General features: G+C 64.3%; 2 protein-coding genes across 3 annotated transcripts in view; both read right to left on the reverse strand.

Moving 5' to 3' along the window:
• The window catches only part of LOC121471349 (proline-rich protein 33-like), a 66,325-nt gene extending 61,408 nt beyond the window's left edge, over window positions 1-4,917 (reverse strand). The window contains exon 1 of one of the 2 annotated variants that reach the window (XR_005982655.1): window positions 4,057-4,193. Coding sequence is in view for 1 of the 2 variants with exons in the window: in XM_041721971.1 (XP_041577905.1) it covers window positions 4,057-4,236 (180 nt within the window). In the remaining variant the exon portion in view is untranslated. Of the gene's footprint in view, window positions 1-4,056 lie in introns of both variants that reach the window. The other variant, XM_041721971.1, reaches the window with a different exon arrangement.
• Window positions 4,918-16,516: 11,599 nt separating this feature from the next.
• Window positions 16,517-22,696, reverse strand: LOC121471351 (WAS/WASL-interacting protein family member 3-like). The gene is made up of 5 exons (XM_041721979.1): window positions 21,697-22,696; window positions 21,487-21,612; window positions 21,289-21,406; window positions 21,085-21,213; window positions 16,517-21,002 (listed from the first exon to the last, which is right to left on the reverse strand). Exon 5 carries the CDS (start codon window positions 17,884-17,886, stop codon window positions 16,561-16,563), a length of 1,326 nt encoding a protein of 441 aa, XP_041577913.1. The 5' UTR covers window positions 17,887-21,002; window positions 21,085-21,213; window positions 21,289-21,406; window positions 21,487-21,612; window positions 21,697-22,696; the 3' UTR covers window positions 16,517-16,560.
• Between the last annotated feature and the right edge of the window lie 430 nt (window positions 22,697-23,126).

Raw genomic sequence — 23,126 nt, forward strand, 5'->3', positions numbered from 1 at the left:
CACCGGCTCGGCTCACCCCCGTCCCACCCACACTCTGGCCAAGTTGGCCCCCAGCCCCCTCTGCCCCAGCACAGCAGCCTGGGACCTGACACCCCAAAGCCGGTCGGGCTCAGAGTCCTACCGGCCCTGCTCGTCAACGTCAGCCAGGCCCATGTGACCTTGCCTATGCTGGACGCTGCCCCCACCTCCTCTCTGTACCCCCCAAGACATTGTAGCCACTCCTGCTCTACTTCCCACTACCTACAGGACACAGCCTCCCACCCCAGTGCCAGTCCACTCCGCAGCCCAGGGAGTCTGGTGCGTCTCTGTGGCCCCTCTCTGTCCATCCCTGTCCTGGCAGGAAGGACAGGGTTCCTGACACTGCCGGGCCCTGGCCTGTCCCACCCCTGTGTCCTACATCCTTCCCCACAGCCCGGTCCCTCTAGGGTCCTTCCTTCTGCTTCCCATCGCACTTTCCTTGGGGGCTTTCAGGCTCAGGTCCAAGCCCCTGACCCCATGACCTCTCCAGGCCTGTACGAGGTCTGGTTCTCTGCCACACCACATTTCAGGATGACCGGGCCTGCCTCTGGCCAGTGCCCCCTCCCACACCCTCCTCCTTTCCTTTCTCAGGACCCCCAATAGATCCCTGGACTTAGCCCCGTGGCATTCCCCTCACATTGTGGTGTGGCCCACTCATTTGCCCAGGATCCCCAGAGAGTGACCAGCTGGAGCCGGAGACAGGAACTGGGGCCACGCTGAGCTCTCCCTGCTGCCCTTTAAGCCCCCCATTAAGCCCCAGCTCTCCCGGCCCCCAGAGACCCCTTCCCGCAGCCCGGGGCCCCTGAGGACAGCCCAGCGAGGCCCTGGTTGTCACCTGGTTGACACCTGGTGGGAGCTAGTTAGCCCTAGGTCAGGTGGGGTCCCTGAGGGGAGCAGAGGGAATGGGGTGGGGGGCAGGGGTACCCAGCAGGGTCAGCGGCTCCCTCGGCTTGCCTCCTCATCCTGGTCCCAAGGGAGAGGCACACACACCATTGTCTGGGGTTTTAGAGGAGGCAATGGGGGGACCCGGATGGGGATACCAGGCAAAGGTGGGCTTTCAACCCTCTCCCTGGAAGCGGCCAACAGCCCAGCCGGAGCCTTCCGGCAAGCCCGGCCCCAGGCACAGAGCCGGTGGATCTGGTGGCCACGGTGCCCTGGAAATGTAATGCCCCTGTGGACAGCAAGCTCCTTCCTGTCCCCTCCGAGCCTGGCCTCTGGGCTCAGCAGGTCAGCAGTTTCTACAAAGTCCACACGCAGCACACAGAGCCCGGCTAGGCGGTACGTGGCACGCCTCCGGGGGAGCAAGCCGCCAGGACCCGCCGCATGCCAGGGGCACGACCATTTCCCTGGTGCACACTCCCCGCCATGCTGCCCGCCCTCCTTGAGACCCTTGCGCCTGGATCTCCTCCCTCTGCCCGCCTTCCTGTCTCCTCCTGATGTCCCCAGTTCCCAGCGGGGAGCGCGGCGGCCAAGGCACCCTGCCCTCCCCACCCAGCCACCCTTGCTTCCTCCTTCAGCCAGCTACACTCCCGCTGCAGACAGAGGTGAAAGAGCCCCCAGAGGAGGGTGTCCCAGACCTGCCTGGAACCCGGTAGGTGGCCACGGCCCCACGAGACTGGATCCGGACTATGGCAGCACATCCCTTGGGATGGAAAGCCCTGTCCAAGTAAGGTCTTGGCCATCTTGGCCTGGTAGTTGGGTTCTTTCTGGATCCTGGGCTCCTCACATTTCCATGAGCCCCAAATCCAGTCCCACAGGGGTCCCTTGAGGACTGGGATGAGGCTCCAGTGGGGGATCCCACGGTGACTCAGGGAGGGGACAGCCATGCACATTTGCCCAGGGCTGCAACATGGTGGACTCCAGGCCAGAGCCGTGCGTGGTTCCCGTAGCAACCGGCACTCAGCTACTCCGAGTCCAACCAGGAAGCTTAGGACCTGATGGGGCAGCTACTTCCTTGCCCCGGCCAGACATGGCCCTGCCTGGCTCTGAGGGAGAGCCCTCCTCCAGGCCCGGGGCAGGCTCTGGCCGCCTCTGGGTGCAAACCTTCCTGCACCTCTTCCTGCAGAGAAACAGCCTGCGCTCCTGGTCCCCTGGCCCACCCACCCACCTACCTGCGCGCCAACCCCACCCTGGGACCTCCTCTTTGGGTGGTCAGCAACATCTCGAGACCAACATCTGCACAGCCCAACGTTTATCTGAGCCTGGTCTCACCTGCCGCCCCCCGGCCATGGTGGGAGACAGGCCTAGCAGCGAGACGCAAGGTTCTGAGAGCAGAGAACATAGGACAGAGGGAAGGCTGTCGGTCAGATGAGGCGGGCAGGGCAGGTGGGAGCACTTGGGGAAGGATGGAGGGTCTTCGTGGGGACAACGTGTGCATTTAGAAAAAGAGGAAGGGTACTGGGGATGAGCCAGGAGGATGGACGATTGGTCCTGGGGAAGGGGCTCCATCAGCAGAGTGTCCTCCTGGCCGGGTGCTGGGACCATGGACTCGGGGAGTCCTGATGGCCGCTCCTTGGGGTAGAGGGAGCTATGGAGGTTGGACATGGGACTGCAGAGAGATGGAGCAGCACCCATTTGGCCAAAGAGCAGTGTCTTTCTTTCCAAGGGAGGCAAGACGGACCACCATTTTGTGACGCCGGTGTGTGCTGTGGGCACTCTCAGCCTCCCGGTGGCCCGGAGCAGGCCTGGGCTGGGCCGTGGGCAGGTGGGCGGACAGGCATTCCCTCCGGGAGCAGACGCAACATTTGAACACAGAAATGTATTTTGGAGTTTGGTGGGGTAGGCGGGTGAGCGGAGTGCAGGGTGTATGCAGGGCCGCTGGTCCCCACCAAGAGGCTGGGGCATCTTTGGGCCACATGGGGAGCAGAGAGGAGATGGGGTCTGCTGAGATGGTTGTGTCCAGGACTGGCTGCATGCCCTCCTCCCCTGGGCTGGGGGCAGGGCCCTGGGGACTGGGGTCCAGGGCAGGTGCTCTGCTCATGGCCAGAAGTGGGGGCCCTGGTTGAGGGCACCTCGGCACATTAGGCCCAGAGGAAGCCCAGCCTGGCTAAGTGGCATGGAGTAACTCAATCAGAAGAAATATGGAGGAACCTTCTAGAAAACCTGAGCCACTCAACTCATCCCTCTCCATCCCCAGGACCCTCCATTTGATGAGTGGTGCCCAGTACTCCCCTTGGGGTGAGGAAGGCAGGACCCCATCCAGGCCAGTGTGGACCTCACCTCACTGGTCTCTGTCTTCTCTGAGCCTCTGTCCTCTTACATGAGGGTACAGCAGCCCTATCCCCCTCCCCTGGGTTGGAGCTGGGTGGCATCTGGAGGGAGTCTCAGAACAATGCTTCATTGAGCTCAAGACCAGGGTGGGGGTGGGTGGGACACGGTGGAGAGGTGTGGATCAGGGTCCTGGTTACTCCCAGCCCAATGGGGTTGGGGGCTGGGAATCAGGGCGAGGGGCACAGGGGCTCTCTCCTGATGAGGTCTGCTTTTCCCAAAACCAGTAGGGCTGCAAGTGGAACCCACAGCAGCAGCTTACTCATCCCGGGGAACAGGGGCTGGCGTGTTTGTCTGCGAGGAGGGCGCCCTTCCGGGACCCAAGGATTCTCCGGCGAGGGGTGGGGGTGGGGGGCTCTGCTCTCCATCTCCTAGGAAGCCAGCATGGGAGGAAACAGGCCAGAACTAGGTGGGACTGGGGACACTTGCTGCTTCCTGTGGGAGATGAGTTCCTCCCCAGGCTGGGGCAGGGTTCTGGGGAGTTCCAGGGGGTTCCAAGGGGCTCCAGAGCCTGCAGGGGCTGGAGGGAAGGGCAGCCATCTCCAGGTGGCATCTGAGTACCCTGCAGCCCAGAGCTGGAGTTGGGGGGACTCTCCTCCTGTGATGGCGGCCAAACGGAGGCCTCACCTTTCTCTAGGACACGTGCCCCACCCAGCCAGCTCTAGTGGGCTGCTCGAGCACACGGCGGGCCCTCACCTGGCCCTCCTATGCCCCAGCAGGACCCTGAGGCCCTTCCAGGACTCACTCCAGCCTAGACATGTGGGGACTGACCTGTCCTGAGCTGGACGGCCAAGACGCGGCGGCGGTGGCCGTGCTGGGCTCCGGCCCAGGGTGGTCTCCGGGTTGGTTGGTGCTGGGAGTGTAGGGGAGAGGGTTGCTTTGGTGGCTTGGCCGAGGGGACGGCAAAGATGTCCTCCATGCTGGCCCATGCTCCTCCTTCCCCACAGACATGGCCACATGCCGGTCTCCATCAGTCCATCCTTGACCATCTCCCCAAGTCTCGAAGACCCACAGTGGCCGCTCCCACACCGGCCGGCTGGGAAAAGGCCCACGGTGGAGGGTGCACGCCGGGGCAGCCAGGGATTGGTCACTGCCTGAATGTCCCCGGACGGATGCCCGTGTGCCCTTGGGCAGCCTTCCCCCCGGACAGGCTGTCCAGGCCGGGGAAACCCTAAGCCAAAGGGATTAAGAAGAAAGGACAGAATCGGCCGTTCCTTTGGCCGTGATCATTTGTGCCTCATTTAGTGTATATTTGTTCAGTGGGTAAAAACACGGAGGTGATGACGCCAAGGTCGGGATGTGCTCCCATCACTCAGGTCAGCCGCACGGAGGCCCGCCCCGCCCGCCCGCCTGCCCTGCCAGCCTGCCTCTCCCCAGCAGCCATCTTGCACATTCCTGTGGTCAGCCGGGAGGGCCACGGGATCCTTCCCCAGCTCTGGGGTGACCGGATGGGGATGCGAGTGCAACCCTCTGCTCAGGCGCTGGAACCGGCCCGGGGCCCCTGACCCAAGCCCTGAGCATCCTCCCTGCAGGCCCCTGTCCCAGATGGGGCTGGAACCTCCAGCCTCGCTCTGGTCTGAGCTAGGGGTCCAACCCTGGATGGCCACCTCTTCCTTCATGGGCCTGGCCAGCCCCTGCGAGCTGAAGGTGTTTGCTGATAGGCACCTTGTGGGGGGTCCCTGGGGGCCCCAGGGCTCCTGTGGCTGCAGACCTGGGATCCCAGGCACCTTGGAGATGCCAGGCCATGGTTGACTTCTGCTTAACAGCCTCCTGACCCCATTGCGTGCTAGAGGCTTCCTGGGGTGGGGGCACACAGGGAAGAGCCTGGAGGGTCTTTCTCAGGATGGGGCTGGTGGGAAAGATGCTCTAGTCTCTCCCGCCTATCAGCAATGGGATGTTGATGGTGGCCTTGACCGCAAAACCCCAGGTCACCGCGGCAAAGGCCAGAGGGACCCCATGGTGTCAGGAAAGGACTAGGATCCAGCCTCAACCCCCACCCTTCCAGCCTATTCTCCTGTAGGGCAAAGCTTTCCATGAACCCCTTCGGGCCCCGAGGGGAGCCCGGCTGAGCTCCACTCTGGCGAAGGTCCCAATACGCTGGCCCAGAGGGGGGTCAGGCAGCCCTTCATCCCCTGCACCGTACTCAGACCCCAGCACTCAAGGATAATGAGGCCCAGGTGCCCTGCACTAGCCTCGACCCTCGCTGGCTGCGGGGCCCCCTCCCACCCAGGAGCAGCTAATGACAACCAGAGGCTGGAAGGTGAACCCCCCTTTGCTGTCAGGGCTGCTCAGCCAGCCCTCTGGTTGGCAGGTAGGCAGCAGGGCCGGAGGCTCGACCAGTGGACGGGTCGGCTCGGGTGCCTGCCTCAGGGACTCCGGCCTCTCTGCCTCGTGCCCCATCTGTCTCAGGATGGGTCCCCTTCCGCCACCCACTCTGTGGGACCCTGGGAGACAGCCTGACATTTCTGTGTCTCAGATGGCTCCCCTGTGCCATGGAGCAGCCCACTGGGGTGAGGCCCAAGGAAGTCAGGCATGTCCCGGGACCTTCGCTCAGGAAGAGGTAGGCCCCTGGAGAGGCAGTAAGGGCTTCACAGCAACGGGAATGTGCTTGGAGCCATGGCACTGTCCCCTCACAGACAGCAAGGGTGACCAATTCTGTTACACGTCCTGGACCACAACAAAACAGAAACTGCGCAAGGTACCCTAGGAAGGGCAAGGCCCAGGGCATCTGCATCACAGAGTCCCACCGTTCCTTCCCACCCACCAGGCAGGATCCCCAGCTGTGACCCCGGGGGGGAAGGGAGGTGGCATCCTGCTGGCCAGGCTCCAGGACCTCAGCACCTGCCTGCACAGCCCCGGGCCCACCAGGAGACCATTTCCTCTCCTCCTACCCCAATCCTTGGCTGTCCCGGCCCATGACCTCTGGCATCACCCCTTCGGCTCTGCAGAGTGATCCCCTAGGCCCAGGCTGTGGCTGCTGAGGTGATACGCAGGGCACACGGCACGGGGAGGCCTCTGGGCGGCCCTGGCAGGCCTGGGGGTGGTGGTGGTAGCCAAACAGAAGGAATCAGGGGTGCGTTTAGAGACTGTCCATTTCACAAGGTCGGGGGAGAAGGGCTTCTGAGCACACAGCATGGCGATGCACACTTAGGGCAACCAGCCCAGGAAGGAGGCCACAGCTGGCTCCAGTCAACTCAGATGGACGGTTGGGGCCACAGCGCATTGGGGTTCTGTGTCAGCCAGCAGGGGAAAGAATTCTGATTTTTATTATGTAAAGGGGATAGAAGAACTGGAAAGTAAACTGCCTGCTGCAGGATGCCCAGGGAAACCAGGAGAAGGAAGGGCCGACACCGAGTCAGGGCAGGCCCACCAGCTTCTGGGAGGCCCTGCTTGAGCCCCAGGGAGGGCTGGCGGCCCACCCAGGCCACCATCCAGTGACAAAGGGCTGCCTGGACCATTCTGGACTGAGAGATCGGGGAAGCCCCTGGAATGTCCACGAGGAGCCCAAGGTGGACATGCAGTTCTCCCTCCAGGCTCCCCAGCAGGCAGAGAGAACCCCTGCTATCAGCGGGGAACCTGCCCTCTGTCCGCGTGGCGCCATGGCCATGTCGGTGACTCCTGCCAGTCTTCCAGCTGTGTCCAGGGGCAGTCTGTCCTCTGGACCTCCCGGACATAGGGGTCCTAGGTCCCGTGGGCATCTGCCCCCTGAGGGGGTCCTAGGTCCCCAGGGCACCTGCCTCCTGAACACCCGGCTGGGGCGGCCCCACCCTTGTCCTGCCGTCGGCCCACACTCTGGCCCTGTCCAGGAGGAAGCCCCTGCGGGAAGCCCCTCCCTCCCGGTGGCCCACCTAGGCCCCTCTGTGGAGCCCGCCGGCCAGTGCGCGGGGATTGGCTTGGCCTGTCCTCCATCCCTGGGAGCAGGTGTCAGGGCGGATGGGCTGGTACCCACATACCCACACTCGGAGCCAGGTACTCAGCCCAGGCAGATGGACATTCCTGGCAGAGCCCGTGGCCAGCAGGACACAGTGGTCCCGGCTGGGAGCCCCATCTGCCTCTCTGCACAGAGGGAGCGGAACGGGGCTGCCAGCAGGAGGGGCTCTGGGTAGCATTCCCTTGCAGCTTTCCCATGACGCCCCCCTAATCTGGGCTCTTCTCCTTGGCACCCCCGCACCTCACAGCTGCCGGCCGGCCAGCTGCTCCTCCCCCGAGCGGCCCAAGACAGAGCATGTGTCGGGGCAGTGGAGGCCCTTTCCCATGGCGGGACGGGGCGAGGGGCGAGGAATTTGAGGAGGAAGGAGCAGTGCCCGGGAATTCGGAAAATGCATCCAACCGCCCTGAGCGTTGGGAAGAAGCCGGCGGGGGGATTAGGGGAATCGCAGGATGGACTTGGGGCCTGGGTGGGCCGTGACGGATGGGGCCGCCGGGGGCCCAGCGTGACAAGGGAGCCCTGTCCGGCGGGGAGCGAGGCCTGCAGCTGTCCCCATCCGTCAGCCTGGCCCGCCTTCCCCAACCAGGCAAAGACCTTCGACCCCAGGCCACTGGGGGCCAGGTTCCGGGCCTCCCTGCGCCCTGGCCAGCACTGCCCGGGGGTCCAGGACGTTCCGAGCCATGGGACTTGGCCTCGTCCAACAGAGGCTGGGCTGGCGGCCTCTTGCAGCGTGTGGCCTCTGTGTCACCCTCTGCATCGGGGTCTGGTCCCGGGCTCTGTCCCTGTGCTCTGGGCTCTCCATGGGGGCGCCCCTCGGAGGAGGGGGCCGAGGCTGCTGTCTGGTGGGTCTGGCCCCTGGGAACCCTCTGGAATAGCAGCTGTCCCTGCCGCTTGGAGCCGGCTGACAGGTCTGCCCCGGCCCCCTGGGCTAAGCCCTCCATGATTGATTATGGTGGACATTCACACCAGGGGGAACGGGCCCGGATAAGCCGAGCAGCTGCTCGGAGGGGCCGAGGGGGGCTCGGGGCGCCTCCCCCACCCCCACGCTGCCCCTCCCTCCCACCCCTGCCTACTCTGAGCTGCAGCTTTGCCTTCCGGCCCCGGCCCCCCCCCCACCCCCTCTCTGGGGTCCCAGGGCCTTCCCAAGGGAGGCACTTCTCCCCCAAGTGGACCGAGCAGGGCCGCCAGGGCTTTGGTGACCTGAGGTAAACCAAGTCACTCCCGGCCCAGCCCAGGCATGACTGGGGATGACAAGATTACAGCTGTCCCCACCAGGACCAAGCTGATCTGCAGCAGAAAGAGGCAGAAAATCCTGCTGCCCACACAGAGGGGGCTCTGATCCAAGGGGAGAGAGGTATCCCCAGGGCGTGAGGACTGAGGGGAGCTGTCTGCAGGGGACCGGGCTGGGGTGCCCCGGAGGGGTGGTGTGGACCACGGGACCCCCTGGAACATCAAGTCCCACAGGGGGCAGAGGGTGAGCTGGATTTCGCTCGGGAAACCAGGGCTTGGCCAACGTGGGAAGACAGGGGGCCGTGGGGGGGCCACCAATCGAAACTCCCCGACCCTTGGCTCCTGGCCGTTTGCTCAGCCAACTTTGCAGATGAGACTCTGTGTGCAGAGACCCAAGAAGATAATCCCCTGGGTCATTGACTCTAGGGCCTCCTCACTGTCCGCCCGCCCCGGCCCTGGGCCCACTCCCCCACACCATTGCTTCACTGCCTCCCGGAGCCTCCTTTTTGGGGCCTGGGGACTGTGGCAACCCCGTGGCCCTGGCACTCCCACCTCAGAGGCACCCTTGCCCCTGCAGGTGGGAGGGGGAGGGCCGGAGGGTCTGTTTGGTTCCCTTCAGCCCCCACCACCCTCCCCACCACCTAATAGGACCCTTCAGGGGCTGAGGGCTCAGGCCATGGGGCTCCAGGCTCTTGGTGCATGGATATGCCGTGGGCAATCCGTGGTCCACAGAAGGGGGTCTGGACCCCAAGGGCACCGGGCCTGGCGAGTCCTCGGGGCTGCCCACCTGGCAGGCAGGGGGGCCCAGAGGTGGGCAGTGCCACCCTAAGTGCTGGCCCTTGGTCCTCTATCTTCGGGAGACCACGGTGAGGTCCACGTGGAGGGGCCTCTTTGTACCCCAAACTTGGGCTCTCTGCTGTCCCCTCAGGGGCAGGGGGCAGAGGTGGGGGCTGTCCCAGGAGCCCTCCCAGAGCAGGCGTAATTGTGGGAAATGCAAGCCACATGCCTCTGGTTCATTTACACTTAATTCAATACAATGAGCTTCCCGGGGCCTTTGATGTACCAGGACCTGCCGGCCTTTAGTGCTTTGTGGGCTGCGAAACAGGAAGCCACAGGGTTTCAGGGGCAGAGCCGTGGCGCCTCCTCCCCTCTGCAGCGGGCTGTCAGGGACCCCAGGGCCTGTCCCCTCCAAGGGGGAAGGGGAGGCCGTCCTGCACCGGGTGCTCCGGCCATGAGGGGGCCGACCGGCCAAGGCAAGGGCCTGGGTGGGTGCTCCTGCCCCTCCCATAGCAGAGGGCGCGGGAGGACCTCCTCCAGGAAGAGCAGGGACACCCCCAGGGGCAGGATGGGGAAGCAGATTCCAGGGCCGGGGTGACAGCCAAGTCAGGATCAGCTTCAGCTTGCCTCCCTGCCTCCCTGCCTCCCTGCCACCCAGGCGGCCTTCTGACCGGCCACCAAGCTGTGGGTAGGGGTCACACACATAAGAGCAGGGGCCAGCAGGCACGTGGCAGGGGACAGGCTCTGGAAATCATCGGGGGCAGGGGCCGCAGGGCCAGCTGCTCCCCCCGAGGGCCTCTCCAGTGGGCCTTACCCATCCAGCCTCTGCCTGCGGACCCTCCCTATAGGCAGGTGGGGATGGGGGCTTGCCAGCTCCCCAGAGGGTTTCCCAGACGTGGCTCAGAGGAGGGCAGAGAGGTTGCGGAGAGGCTGCGGGCTGGGGTGGACACAGGCTGGGAGCACAGTGGGAGCAGAAGCACGGGGCTGCCTTGTGGGAGCCACACGGGAGCAAATGTCCAAGCACTTGGAGCCTGGGGTGACGCGTCCAGCTAGCCAAGACAAGCTGTCCCTGCTGGGGCTGCTGTGAGGGGGTGGGGGGGTGGGGGGGTGTCAGCGTCCTGCCGGGGACACAGTGAGACCAGGAACAGAGCCCAGATCCAGGATGCAAGCCCCGGCCACGTGCGGCCAGTGTCCCCCAGGATCCCCCCCGGCCCCCTACCCACAAACAGGGAGCTGTGCAGGGTCTGGGGAGGGGACAGCTGTTTGCAGCTCCACATTCCACACTCAGGGTCAAGCATTTGGGGGAGGCTGTTTTTCTTAAAAAATGTCATTTGAAAATAAACACTGTCGCCGGCGCTTTTCTGATTGCCCTGGATCCCCAGGGAGCAGTGGACAGCCAGCGCCTGGGGGTCCAGGTGGCCGGGGGTCTTCCAGCCACAGTGGCCCCTGATTTCCCTGAGCAGGACACACCATGGCCCTGGGGCCAGAGGCTCAGGAGTCTGAGCAGCCCGGTTGCCACCGGAGGCCGGCAAAATTGCAGCCTGGCTGGCTGGCAGGCCTACAAGGTGGCCTTCCTCCTGCAGGTGGCCCTGTCCCCAAGGCGGTACCAGGCACAGGCCCAGCTGGATCTCATCCCCCATGTGTATCTGGGGGTGTCCAGGGACTCCCGGCCTGACCTCTCCCTGGTGGTGTTCCTGGGGCTCTGGGGGCCAAGGGGCCTCTTTCTTCTATCTCTGCTCTTTGCTTTGCAGTGAAGGGGCTGAGGGTCCCCCCACCCCTGGCCAGGCTGGGCATCTAAGGGACTCCCTGTGTAGCCTCAGGCCCCAGCAACTTCCTACAGCCTGTGCTGAGGCAGCTGCACCCTGCCCCAGGGCTCGTCTGTGCCCGGGCCTCCCATGGCCACTGTGGGGGTGTCAATGTGGAGGGAGGGAGCTCTTTCCCACCTGCGTATGGACCCCTGCTCCCACAGGCGGTTGGTTGCCTGACCTAAGGCAGCCTGAGAAGTGTCTAGAATCAGGGAGGAGGTTGTCCTGCCCATTCCACAAGCCCTTTCTCTTCCCCCGACCCCTGCTGACTTGGAGGCACACCCCTGCACCACTGCTGCTGGCTTGACCCCTGGGAAGGCACTCTTTACGGTGGATACCGCAGCCCCCTGAGCCACACGGGGATGCCTGCCCCTGGCCCGAGGCTCAGCTGGACCCCCCAGCCCTGCACAGAGCGTGGGACTTGGGGAGCACCCCACCCTGCCGAGAAGAAGGGGTGGCAGGCTTGCAAGAGTTTCCCCTGCTCATCCTGTGCCTGAAGAGCCCTCGGGGCTGGGTCATCTTCAGAGAGCAAGGGTCTTCCTGCATGTGGGGCTCATGGGACAGCCGATCCCTGTCCCCACGTAGAACATGTGCACATCCCCCCTATGGTAAGGACAGGTCTGTGCTGGGGGAGCAGGCAGTAGGATGAGGCCCTCCCACCCCCAAACCACAGTGACCCTCGGGTGAGACTCAGCAGGGAGGACCTGAAGGACCTGAAGTCTGTGAGGCCAGCAAGAGGCCACCTGCTCCCCCCCAGGGGAGGCACTGTGCACTTTTCCCCACTTGGTGTGTGCTGACCCTGACCCCCAGGTCCCCGGGGGGCCCAGCCCCACCAGCCTTGTTTGAGCTCCGAGGTCAGTGTCCTGGGACTTTGCCCGGGGGGTGCATCCCAGAGCCCACACACGAGGCCCCTCTCTGTCCTGCCCCTGCCCATCTCCCGGGCTGGGGGGTAGGTGGTGGGAAGTGGGATTGGACAGATGGGATGGCCCTCCTCTGCAGGCTCAGCTGGGGAAGCCTCTCACCTTCCAGAACGTTCTTCCTGCTTCTCTGAGCCTGCCCCATAGCCTGCCCCTCACACTCCAGGGCTGTCTTCTTGCTGGTGCACAACACCCACCTCCTGTCCCCGTGGACGGTGGGCGATTTGGCCTTGCGGGGTCTCTAGTCACCCTGCTATACCCGAACACACACAAGACATCAGTGGCGGTCACTGCATGGGGTCTGAGCCAGCATCCTGGACCCGAGCTCTGGGGGGCCCACTTGTGGCTGCAGGGGCTCAGGGGCTCCACCTCTCTGCCTCAGTACCCCCATCTGCAGAATGTGGGTGTCGAGAGCAACCCCCTTCATGGGTCGTCCTGAGGAGAAGATCCCACTAGGGTGAGGTGCCAGGGATCCGGGGTGAACAGGTGGCTGAGCGGACCACATTTACCACCAGGAGGTCACTTTTATTCGAGATGTGTCTCTTTGAGTTCTCCTTGTGGTCACAGCCCCTATAGTTCTGGTGGAGGAGACCCCGAGGTCACCACATGCCGCCCTCCAGGCTGCTGGAGGCCAGAGTGCCCTGCTCACGGCCCCCTCACTTCTGGGGGTGCCCCCCATCGGGAGTGACCGGAAACCAGGAGGTATAGAGGACTCTGGCTGGGCCCAATGGCTGCTCCCCCGGGGTCTGGCTGGCTTCTCCTCCTCCCTGGATGGTGGTCAGCTCAGTGTTAATATAAAACAGAGGGGGAATGTGTATGTGGTAGACAGCAGGGGTGAGGGGCCAGAGGAGCAGAGGGAAACAACATGCCAGCTCAGCATTTGCACCCAGACTGGCCAGCGGGTGGGCAGCCCCTGTCTCCCAGGAGTGGGGCCCACAGGGCCGAGGGTCAACTGGAAGGCCTTTCCAGAGGAACACTCTCTCTGGGACTTTTCGTGCTGCCCCTGAAGGCCTGTCCTGCCTTCGACCCCCTCTTTGTTTTATCCCTGCGAGCAGGGCTCTGGGGGAAGCAGCGGGCTGTGCAGCCCCTCCCCACCGCTCCCTGCGGCTTGACCTGGGGGGAGGCAGGGCTCACAAGTCTTCTTGAGATGCACGCCTGCCCCCAGAGTCATGGGAACCCTGGCCATCCGTGGAGACCCTGCTGCCACCTTGGAAGTGACGGGCCATTTGCTGTTGGCCGTGATGGATTGGGCCGCCCTCTCTGGAGAGCCCCCGCTGGCCGGAAATGTGGGGCACCCTCTCTGACACGCCCTATGAGCACAAACAGGGTGACTGAGGGGGCTCCTGGAGTCAACTGGGGCCTGTGGGAAAGGTCAGAACAGACATGTACCTGCCTGTGCGCCTCTTTGAGCGCGTGGATGTGGAGCCAGGCCGGAAAGGAGGGTGCACCAGGGCGGTGGCGCCAGCAGGAATTGGGGACCACAGGCCAGTGTTTGCAGATGGGCCGGGGGCGTGTGCAGGGGAAGTCAGGGCCGGGGGAAGCCTGGAGCCTGCATGGGGCCCAAGCCAGAAGGAGTGTGCGTCTGGAGCACGTTCTTGGGTGACAGCTCCATGAAGGATGGTGGGGGAGCGGGGAGGTCTGGGGCCGTCCCCGACCCATGGGATTGCTCTGGGCTGTGCGGCCACGGCCCTCCAGCCAGCCTCTTCCCACTCAACCCTGGGGAGGACCTGGCCAGGCCCAAACGTGGAATCCCACCCGCTCGGCCAGGCCCAGCACCCAGCTCAGAACAGGAAGTCTGGGGGCCCCTTGGGCCGCCCCCATCATGCCCACGGTGGCCCGGGGTGGGCAGGCGTGGGACGTCTGAAGTTGCATTTCCTCCGGATCCCGTCCAGATGTCCTTCCCTTCCCACCCAGCCCCCACAGTCCCCTCCACCCTTCTCCCCACAAGCATTTGCCCGTGACATGCATATAATGTAAGCTCTTAATCCTATTGTTCCAGCCTCCCTCCCATGTCTACCAACCTCTTTCCGCCCGTCACTGACATCCCTGAGCTGTCTTCAGCTGGCAGCCCCTTGGGCAGGGGCCATGCCCACCCAAATCACAGGACCCATGAAATTTGGCCTTAATTAGGTTGTCTCATGACGGGATCCCACATGTGGGAGGCCAACGTTCTGGGACCCTCTCAGGAAGGGGGGTGCCAAGCCTGTCCCCCCCCCAATAGGCCCAATAGGGCTGCCGAGTATAGGGGCACTGGCGTGCGGCCGTCACCCACCCTTCCTCCTGGAGCTCTGTGCCCAGGGGAGGGGGGCACCGGATAGTAGCCCACTAGGGGAGCCTGAGGCAGCAGGCCTGACCTTGACCCTGGGCTGCCCCTCGGCCCCCTCTGGCTCTGTGCCCACTGTGAAAACAGTAGCTTTATCTCTGCCGCCTCCCGAACTGCAAACAGCCACGTGTCCCTTGGGGGCCACTCTTGGCACACATGCCCTCTGCCCCACATCCTAGGGTGAGGTCATTCACCTTCGGATGGGGGGCAATGGGGACCAATGGGGACCGTTGCCTGCAAGCCTGTGACAACCTCATGGCCCTGGGGCGGGGGGCAGATCAGGCTGCAGCTCTGACTAATGGGGCCACCCGTCATCGGGGTGAGCGAGCAGGCTAGAGAGACCAGCAGACTCTGGGCTCTGGGGGCTGGGCTCCAGGGCAGTGCAGCCTGGAGCATGACAGCCACAAGGGACCCTCCTTCGTCACCCCCCTTACTTGGTGAGCTTAATGAACAGGAAGCTAGCAGTGGAAAACAGAGCAAAGGGCAGGGACCCTCCCCCCTTTCTCCCCTGCCCTCCTGCCCGCTTTCCCCACCCTCCAGTACATAGGCTGCCACATTCTCTGGGGGCGCCCTGACAGTCGCCATGCCCTCTGGGGTCGCCTCCTGCCCCCAGACCCTCCCTGCTATTCCAAGCCAACTCATTCCATATGGGCCCCAGAAATCTCTTGGAAAAGGGCTGTGAGCTCACAGCTCACAAAAGGGTGATCACAACTTAAAAGCCGAACCCCCAGCAGGCAACGTGGCAGCTTGGCCACAGGGGTGGGGGGAACGTCCTCCCCAGAGGGCCCTGACGCCAGTGGGGAGGTCTGACCATTAGGGAGCCCCCCAGTCCCTCAGCCCAATCTCACCAGGCCTACCAGAGGCAGGGGTCCCTTACCAAGGGGAGGCTGAGAGGCCCTCTTGTGTCCCCATCACATGCACTGCTTCTGGGAAGCAAGGGTCTTGTGTCACATCCTGCCCTGGCCTTATCCCAGACCTCCCACCACCCTCCTGGAGATAGGGTCTGGGGGGTCTGGCTGCAGGGGCCAGGTCAGCTTGGGAGGAGACCCCAAATGGGATGACCTGGCAGGAAATGCCCCTGCTCCCAGGGGTGCCACCGGGCTGGGTGGGCAAGGCTGTCGCCATGTGGCTGTCCTGGTCCTCCCCGCTGACCAGTGGCCCATAATCCCAGCATGGCTGTCAGCCAGAGCTTGGGGGCAAGAAGGAGAGCCCCTGTGCTCTTCTGAGGCCTAGGGGGCTGGTGTATGTTCGGAGAGACCCCCTGGAGCCCCCTCCAGAACTCTCAGCTTGAGACCCATCCCAGAGGCTATGTTGTGGCCCCCACCAAAGCCACAGGCCTGTGCCCCGGGGCCTCCAGGCCTTTCCTGGAGGGACGGGGAGGTGGAGGCCAGGCCCACGGCCCCCATGTTTTTTGGTGGGGATGTGGGGGCCTTGGGGGTGGGTAGGGGAGCAGGCAGTGCCAGGACACCATGGCACAGCCTCCACCCCCAGACCCCAGAACAGTGGGCTAGTGTGTGGGCCGGGGGTGGGGCGCGGGGTGGAGGCCGGGCAGGTCCGTCCTGCTCCATAAACCCCGAAGGACGCTGTTGACACAGGGGTGATGTCACTGCCGACCAATTGGGAGCCCGTCGGGGGCTCTGTGTGTGCTGCTCTGCGTGCCGTGGGCCCCGCCACGCACGGGGCGTGATCTGAAAGCCACCTGAATAAACCCAAGGGGCCCCTGCTTTCCCCCTGGGCCCCGTCTCCTGCACGTCCCACCCAACCCACCGCCTATACAGGAAAGACAGGGGCAAGGAGGGGCGGGCAGGGAAGGGAGGAGGCCTTGTGCCTGGGCCGAGCTCTCTCACTGACATGTGGCCCCCACCGTCCCGGCCCCCCACCTCTGAACCCCAGAGTCATGCCTAGATGCTCCATGGCCTCTGGTGACCAGGGCTCCCTGCAGCCCTGCCTGACACCCTCCGGAGCAGCTCTGCGCCCCATGTCAGGGCTCCGTCACGGCGTGTGCGTTTGTCCCAGGGCCCTGACCTTCTGTCCTATCCCTTCCATCTTTGACTCCAGAAAGTCCTTCCTTCTCCCCGCCCTGTGGGCTGCAGACCAGACCCCCACCCCCATCACCCCCACCCTCAAAACCCAGAGGGGCCTGTCTCCCTGTGCTGGGCTCAGGTGAATGCTTTGTCGGCCTCTGGCCCCATCGCCCACGCCCCTCCTTGGGCCTTCCCCCCCCCCGAGCCTCCACTCCCCCCAGCAGAGTGTGGAACCCCCAGGGGTCTGCCCAGCGCCCCCTCCACCTCTCGGCTATGCCCCCACAGCAGCCCCTGGGGCCCCAGGGACAGGTGTCCAATGGGCCTTGACACATGCTAGCAAGCGCAAGCTCCGGGCAGGAGCAGGGACAGCCCACCCCACCCCCCCCCGTTGGCGCCCATGTCTGTTTACCGGTCCAGCCCCAGGCCCACGCCGCCCCCCGAGGCCCCGGCTGCCCGCCTGTGTCCGGCCAGGTGTTCGATGATGGAGCACGGGCTCCTGGGAGGACAAGGGGCTCGCTGTCTGCTTTATGCAAGCACAGTGCTGACAAGGAGCAGAATATCCACAGTGACCACTTCCAGGAAGTGGCTCGGGGCTGTGGGGGCCGCCGAGGAGCAGGCCCCTTCCCAGCAAGCTGGCCTGCAGGTGGGCTTCCAGGAAGGGGCCCCCGCGGGTTCCCCTCACCCCTGGAAAAGGGCCAGTCGTGTCACCAGGTGCAGGCTGGGGAGAGGTGCAAAGAAGGGAAGGAAGGAGTCCACGAGGGAGAGAAGGCAAGGCAGGGGCAGCCTGGGGTGGAGACTGCAATCCCGGGGGAGGCCACGCTGGCCATGCTGTTCCTTCCAGAACCTTCCGTCCCCCTCTGTGGGTCACACCACTTCTGCTGGGGCCCTTGGCTATCGGGGGCCTTCCTGAGTACGTGCTCGCACATGCAGGAGGGTAGCGGCGCGTGGGCGGAAGGACACTGATCGGATCAGGTCCCCGGGATGACCGGTGGCGGCGCCTCCCTCCCCTTGCTGGTGGGGGCCGTGTGGGGTCTCCGGCCAGGACCCCCTGCCCCTCTGCTCTGCTCTCAGATGCCACCCCAGCTCTGGGAAGAGGGAAACCGTTTGTCTTCCCTGGAGCCTGGGGTGGGAGCCCGGGAGCCACTCTCGGCTGGCCCAACCCTGTGTTGTTTTTGGTGTTTTTTTTCAGGCTTCCCAGGGTGTATTGTAGTGAGACCCCAAATGTCATGTTAGGCCTGCTCAAGAGTTCATTTCCTTTGTATTGTTGGAATTGTTTCTGCCCCCATTCACTGGTATGACAAGTGTCTTGACTCCACCCCGCCCCCCAGCTGTCCGTAATCCCTGCCTGAAAGTGGGCTCTTGGGTCATTAAATCCGTGCAGAGACACAAGCCCACACAAAGGCAGAGGACACACACAGCCGGGCTCAGATGTCCACCCTCCAGGGACACTGGCCCCCACATGGGGCCGGGCCACACAAAAGCCAGCAGACCCCACAGGGCGCCCCAAACAGGACAGGGCCCACATCCATGCCTGTGGCGCCCCAAGCAGAGGCTCCCTCAGGGCCACACGGCTGGACCGTGGACACACGCAGCCCATGACAGGGCGGCCGTTTGGGCTGCAGCGCCCAAGAGCACACAGCTGGTGTCCGAGCCCATGCACACGGGGCTGCCCAGGACACAAGAGATGTACAGACGCACAGACACATGCTTGTGAACACGGGGACGGGAGTCTCAGGGACACACGGAGACACACACTTGTTGAGTGTTGTGCCCTCTAAGCTGGACGATTTGCTTGGTTGGGGGAGAGTCCAGTTGAAGACCCCCCCCAGCTCCTGGACTGGAGTTTCGATTGGAGCCGGGGTGGGGGCGTCTAGTGGGGGTGGAGGGCTGGTTGGAGTCCTGGGCGCAATCTTCCCCAGACCTCCCCGCACCTCTGCGGTGGCCCCCACCCCCACTGCGCCTGAGCTGGGGAGGAGGGGGAGTGAAATCCAAGCCCCTGTTTGCTGGAGACACTTAACTCAGCGCAGGGGCATTTTGAAAGCGCCTCTGGGTGGCGGGGGCGCCAGGAGCCTGTCTGACAGCCTCTTGGAGCCCCTTCTCTAAAAAGCAGGAAATCGGGTTGGGCCAAAGGTAAACACATTCCGACCTGGCTGTCCCTGCTCCATGGAGGGGCTCTGTGGGGCGGGGGCCGCCACCGCTGTGTCCCTAGTTCGGGTGAGGTGAGGCCGGGGCTCGTGACCTGTTTGCAGAGCCTGGGCCTGTGGCTCCAGCCCCAGCCGCTTCAGGCCGGCCCTCAGGGACAGGGGACAGGTTGCCCTCACCCCTCCTGCACCCCCGGCCCCAGGGCCCTCCCCACACTACATTCCCTCCTGCTTGGGAGGCCCCAGAGTCACCATGGAGCAGAGGAGAAGTGTGCACTCAGAGACTCAGAGGGGACAAGGGGCATGGGCACAACCGCAGGCAGACCTGGGGGAACAGTCGACCTCGGCCTGAGGGGCCCCCCAGCTGGGTGTGGAGGGGACGACCCCACCCTCCTGCATTCCAGACCAGTAGACCTCAGGGCCCCAGGTCAGGGTTGAAGTGTGGCTGTGACTCAAGCCCTTGTCAGAACAAGGCCACAGTACCCAAAGCCCTGGCCCCTGGCTCTGGGGGCCCAAAGGATTGCCCATTCGTTGCAGGGACTGATGATTCCCGGGCTCTCCAGAGCATCCTTCTGCTTTCTCCCAACCCTGGGGCCCTACAGCACCTGCGATGGCCATACCACTGTCCCCTCACAGCCCCAGGAAGCTGGCCCAGGTGACCAAGGCCAGGGACAGATGTTTGTGACAAAGGCAGTTGATAGACCCAACATTACAAGTAAGGGCCAGGGGTCTGGAGATGGACATAGCCTGTCCCTGAGTGGTGCTCTGGGCCCTGGCACGGCTTGGGTGGGTGGCAGAGGTGCTTGGGAGAGACCCGAGGGCCCCACTCCTTGTCCCCAGCATGGGTCTGGTGGGAAGGGTGCGGGTCCCAGAGGGGAGCCCAGACACATGAGGGCAAGGGGGAATCCATGGAGGTCAGCTTGTGGGGGCGGCACAGTGCTGGGTGCCCAGAGTCCAGGCAGCCCCATGGAGGCCCCGGCATGGAGACCAGTATTCTCAGGCCTTTGCCATCTGGGCTTCATCAGCTGGCAAGGGAATCGGCCAAGGACCCCAACCTCATTTCCAAAAGCTGCTACCTCACACTCGCGGTGACTGCACCATCAGAGGCAGAGGGCTATGGGCCTGGGGGTCCCTGACCCAGCTGCCGTCTGGCATGAGGACCGATACCAACCCCAAGCTCAAGGGGGTCTGCGCTTGAAAACCAGGCACAAACCCAAGGCTGGACACCAGCAGGACGCATCCCGTCCCCTGTCCCTCTCCCCTTCTCAGCCGCCCCAGTCCGGCCCGGGGCAGCTGCTAGGGCCAGTCCTGTGGATGAGAGTGGACGGCCCTCCCGCATGGCAAGCCCACCCTTGGATGGTTCTACACGTGACTCTCCTACTGGTCCCAGGATCTGGGACAGGGGCTTGGGGGGCTCGAAGGGCCCAGGGGTGTTATCCCTGAGGTAGGTCATGTGGCAGGACAGCATGTAGGGGGACTCGGTGTTGTCTGGCTTCATGCCCATTGCTGAGAACTCCCTTGGCCACTCCACCACCCCCTCCCTGCAGGGGCCTTGGCCCCACAGACCCCTCCCTGGGCTCCACCCATGTCTCCTTCCCTGTCACCCCACCCCCAGGCCCCTCCCCATGTCAAAAGCCCTCCCTGCCCACCTTCCTCATCCACCCCCACCCTACCCCACCCCACCCCCGGAATCCTCCTTGGCCATAGGCTTCCTGGCCCCGTGTGCCTCCCCCACGCCACCTCCCCTCCTGTGTGTGTACCTCACCTCATCCCCGTGCCCCTCCCCTCTGTCCCCATGCCCCTCACCTCATCCCCACGCCCCTCACCTCATCCCTGTGCCCCTCCCATTCTCTCTGCCCCCTCATCCGCGCCCTGTTCCCTTATGTCTTTTTCATGTTCTCCATCCAGTGGCCCCCCCCATGCCCATCCCCCCCCCCCCCCCCCCCCCGCCCAGGCAAACAGCTTGGATTCCAGAGTCCCTGAGACAAATTGCTGTAACTGTGTTTATTGATGAGTCCAGGGCTCCTGGTGAAGCCCTGGTGGGGAGGGGCACAGAGCGAGTCATGCTACAATGGAATGCTTCAAGGTCTGCTCGGTGTTAGGAGCTTCCAGACTAGGCAAGGGGGGGGTGGGGCCTCACGCGCTCAGCCGCACCCGGGCACCCCCACACAGAGATGGACGGAAGGTGGGTGCCGGGCGCTGCGGGCCACAGGCCAGGTGCACTCAGCAGCTTGCTTGCACACACGCTCGGGAACTCAAGGCCAGATCCAAGACTCCAAACCAGTGCAAACGACTTAGTGCAAATTAAATTCAGGAGGGACGGGGAAACAGAGTCATGGGGGCTTTGAGTCTCCCGAGCAAAAAGGAAAGGAAAGAAAGGAAATGAGAGAACACAGGAAAGGAAGAAGAGAAAGAGGGTGAAGGGCGTGGGGCGTGGCGGCTGGTGGTCGCCTGGCCATGGCAGGGTGGCCACGGGGATGACATTGCCAGGAGGGGTGGGTGGCGGCTGCCACAGGGGCTGCTCGCTGCCGACGGTATTGTGGTCAGGTTGCTCTCGTTCCTTTTGCGTCACCTGCAGAGAACGACAGGACACATGAGTGGGAGCCAGGCAGGGTAGCCAGGGAAGCTTCCGGAAGGAGGGCACCCATGCTCACCTTCCAGAGCCGATTCCTGAGTCAAGTAGTGTAGTGGTTCCAGAATGCAGCATCTTCTTGCGTCAGAGCTAGAAGGACTTGAAGAAGTCCGGTTTCCAAGGCCCAGGCATGAGCTGGGTAGCACCATTTCTATGGGGCGGGAGAGCATGAGTGCTGGCTCCCCAGCCTGCACCCACTCCCCGTGGGTGGCCGGGGCCTCCTCACCTTGTCAGTTTGAGGGTTATAGGGGTCCAGAGAGCAGCAGTGTGTTGACTCCTTCAGGAACACAAAGGAACGAGAGCCATGGGTGTTCTGACTCCCCGCGGTGCCAGCCTAGAATGTTCTGTGGAAGGAAGAGCGCTCGTGAGTGATGCTTCAGGGGGTGGTTGGCCCGGAGGGGCTGTGTCCCACATCTGCACTTACCAGGAAGGCCGGACAGCATCACGTCTGTCCTCACCGTCACACCGGACCATGTCCTATCCCTCTGAGCGCAGCCTCGCGCCCGGCCTTCGGTGGCTGGCGGGCTCACCACCCGAACTGGAGACCTGGCTGTGGGCAAGTGGAAAAGGAGCTGGTTGAGGAGGCAGAGAGCTGGAGTGGGGTGTCAGGGGCGCTGGCGGGCTGGGCACTCACCCTCATCTCCAGTCCGAGCCCAGAGGCACCGATCCCTGCTCCGTCGACGCCCGCAGAGGCCCACCTTGGCCCGGGCTCTGGAGGCCAGTGCCTCCCCTGGCTCGCTGCCAGGCTCCTGCTCTTCGCCCCTGCCTGCGCCCCGACCCCCCGCCAGAGGTCTCACTCACTCCGCCCCACACTCCTCGCCTAGTCTGGTCTCGCCTGTGCCCTTGACTCCCCTGGACGCTGTCCTGTCCGTCACGCCAGACCCAGGGGCTGAGCGGTGAGGGCATACAGTGTCACCGAGTGCACTGTGGGCCCTCTCCGCGCCCGCCCCTGGGCCGCAGTGCCACGTGGGAACGGCCACCCGCAGGCCGGGCCCACCGCAGCCTCCTCGCTGCAGAAATCTCTCCAGAGCCCGATCCTGCGGCCGCCGCTCCCTCCAGGTGACACCCTGCTGCGGGCCACCCCACGCACTGCTCCTTCGTTCCCGCTCTCCGGCCCTCGAAGCTCCAGCACTGGCCTTGGGAGGCCCGAGCCGGAGCCGCTCCTGTACCTGCTACTAAATGAATTTCGGTGGGTGAGATGTGGTGGCGGCTGGGGACCCTGTTATGTCCTGAGTCCCCACCTCCTCCTGTCTGACCCGGGCCTGGTGCCCCTGCACATGCTGGATCCCCACGGCCACCTGTCACCTCCATAGAGGCGGTCGCCTCAGCACCTTCCTCGCTGGCAGCCCTGCCTCGTCTCCTGCCCACCCTCCTGAAATACTCTTTCTACCTGGGAAGGACCCCCAGCTCCCCAGCCCCCACTGTCTCAGCTCCCCCTGAGACGATGTCACCTGTCCTGACCGCCCTCCTTCGTCCTGCCGCTCTGCCGGGAGGCCAGCCGCTTCTCCTCGCTGGTCCTTGCTCCCTGCCACCTCCTTCTGCAGAAGGCCAGCAGAGCAAGGCCCAGGGAGGGGAGGGGACTCACCTGGCCGACAGGCAGCTGTCCTCACTTGCTTGCGGCTGCCAGCTGCAGCCCACCACCCAGGTCCCGGGCGAACCCCTCTTCGGCTCCCCTTGTCCACCAGCCGCCACGTCCTGAAACCAAAAACTGACCGGGATGAATGCCTGGCTCCCCCCTCTTTTCCCTACACCCCCAGCTTGGGCCCGCCACACGTCATGCCGATGTGACCCAGACTCCCAGACACCCGGGCCCCCATGCCACTCGCCCGCCAGGTGCCTGCCAGTCCGGCCCAAGCCGCCCTCTACCCTCTGCCACTCCTGCCAGACTCCAGATTTCCAAGGTGATCCTTGGCCCACTCAAGCTTCCCTGCACCCTGTCCCCATCTTCCCCTGGTTGCCCCCGGTACCCCACGCTTCCCTGGTTACCCCTCGGCTCCCCCGCTTCCCCAGTTTCCCCCGAACCCCCCACCCCACCCCTCCCACCACCCCCTCCCGCACCCTGCT

This window comes from Vulpes lagopus, chromosome 11 (genome assembly GCF_018345385.1).
Source record: "Vulpes lagopus strain Blue_001 chromosome 11, ASM1834538v1, whole genome shotgun sequence".
Taxonomy (NCBI): domain Eukaryota; kingdom Metazoa; phylum Chordata; class Mammalia; order Carnivora; family Canidae; genus Vulpes; species Vulpes lagopus.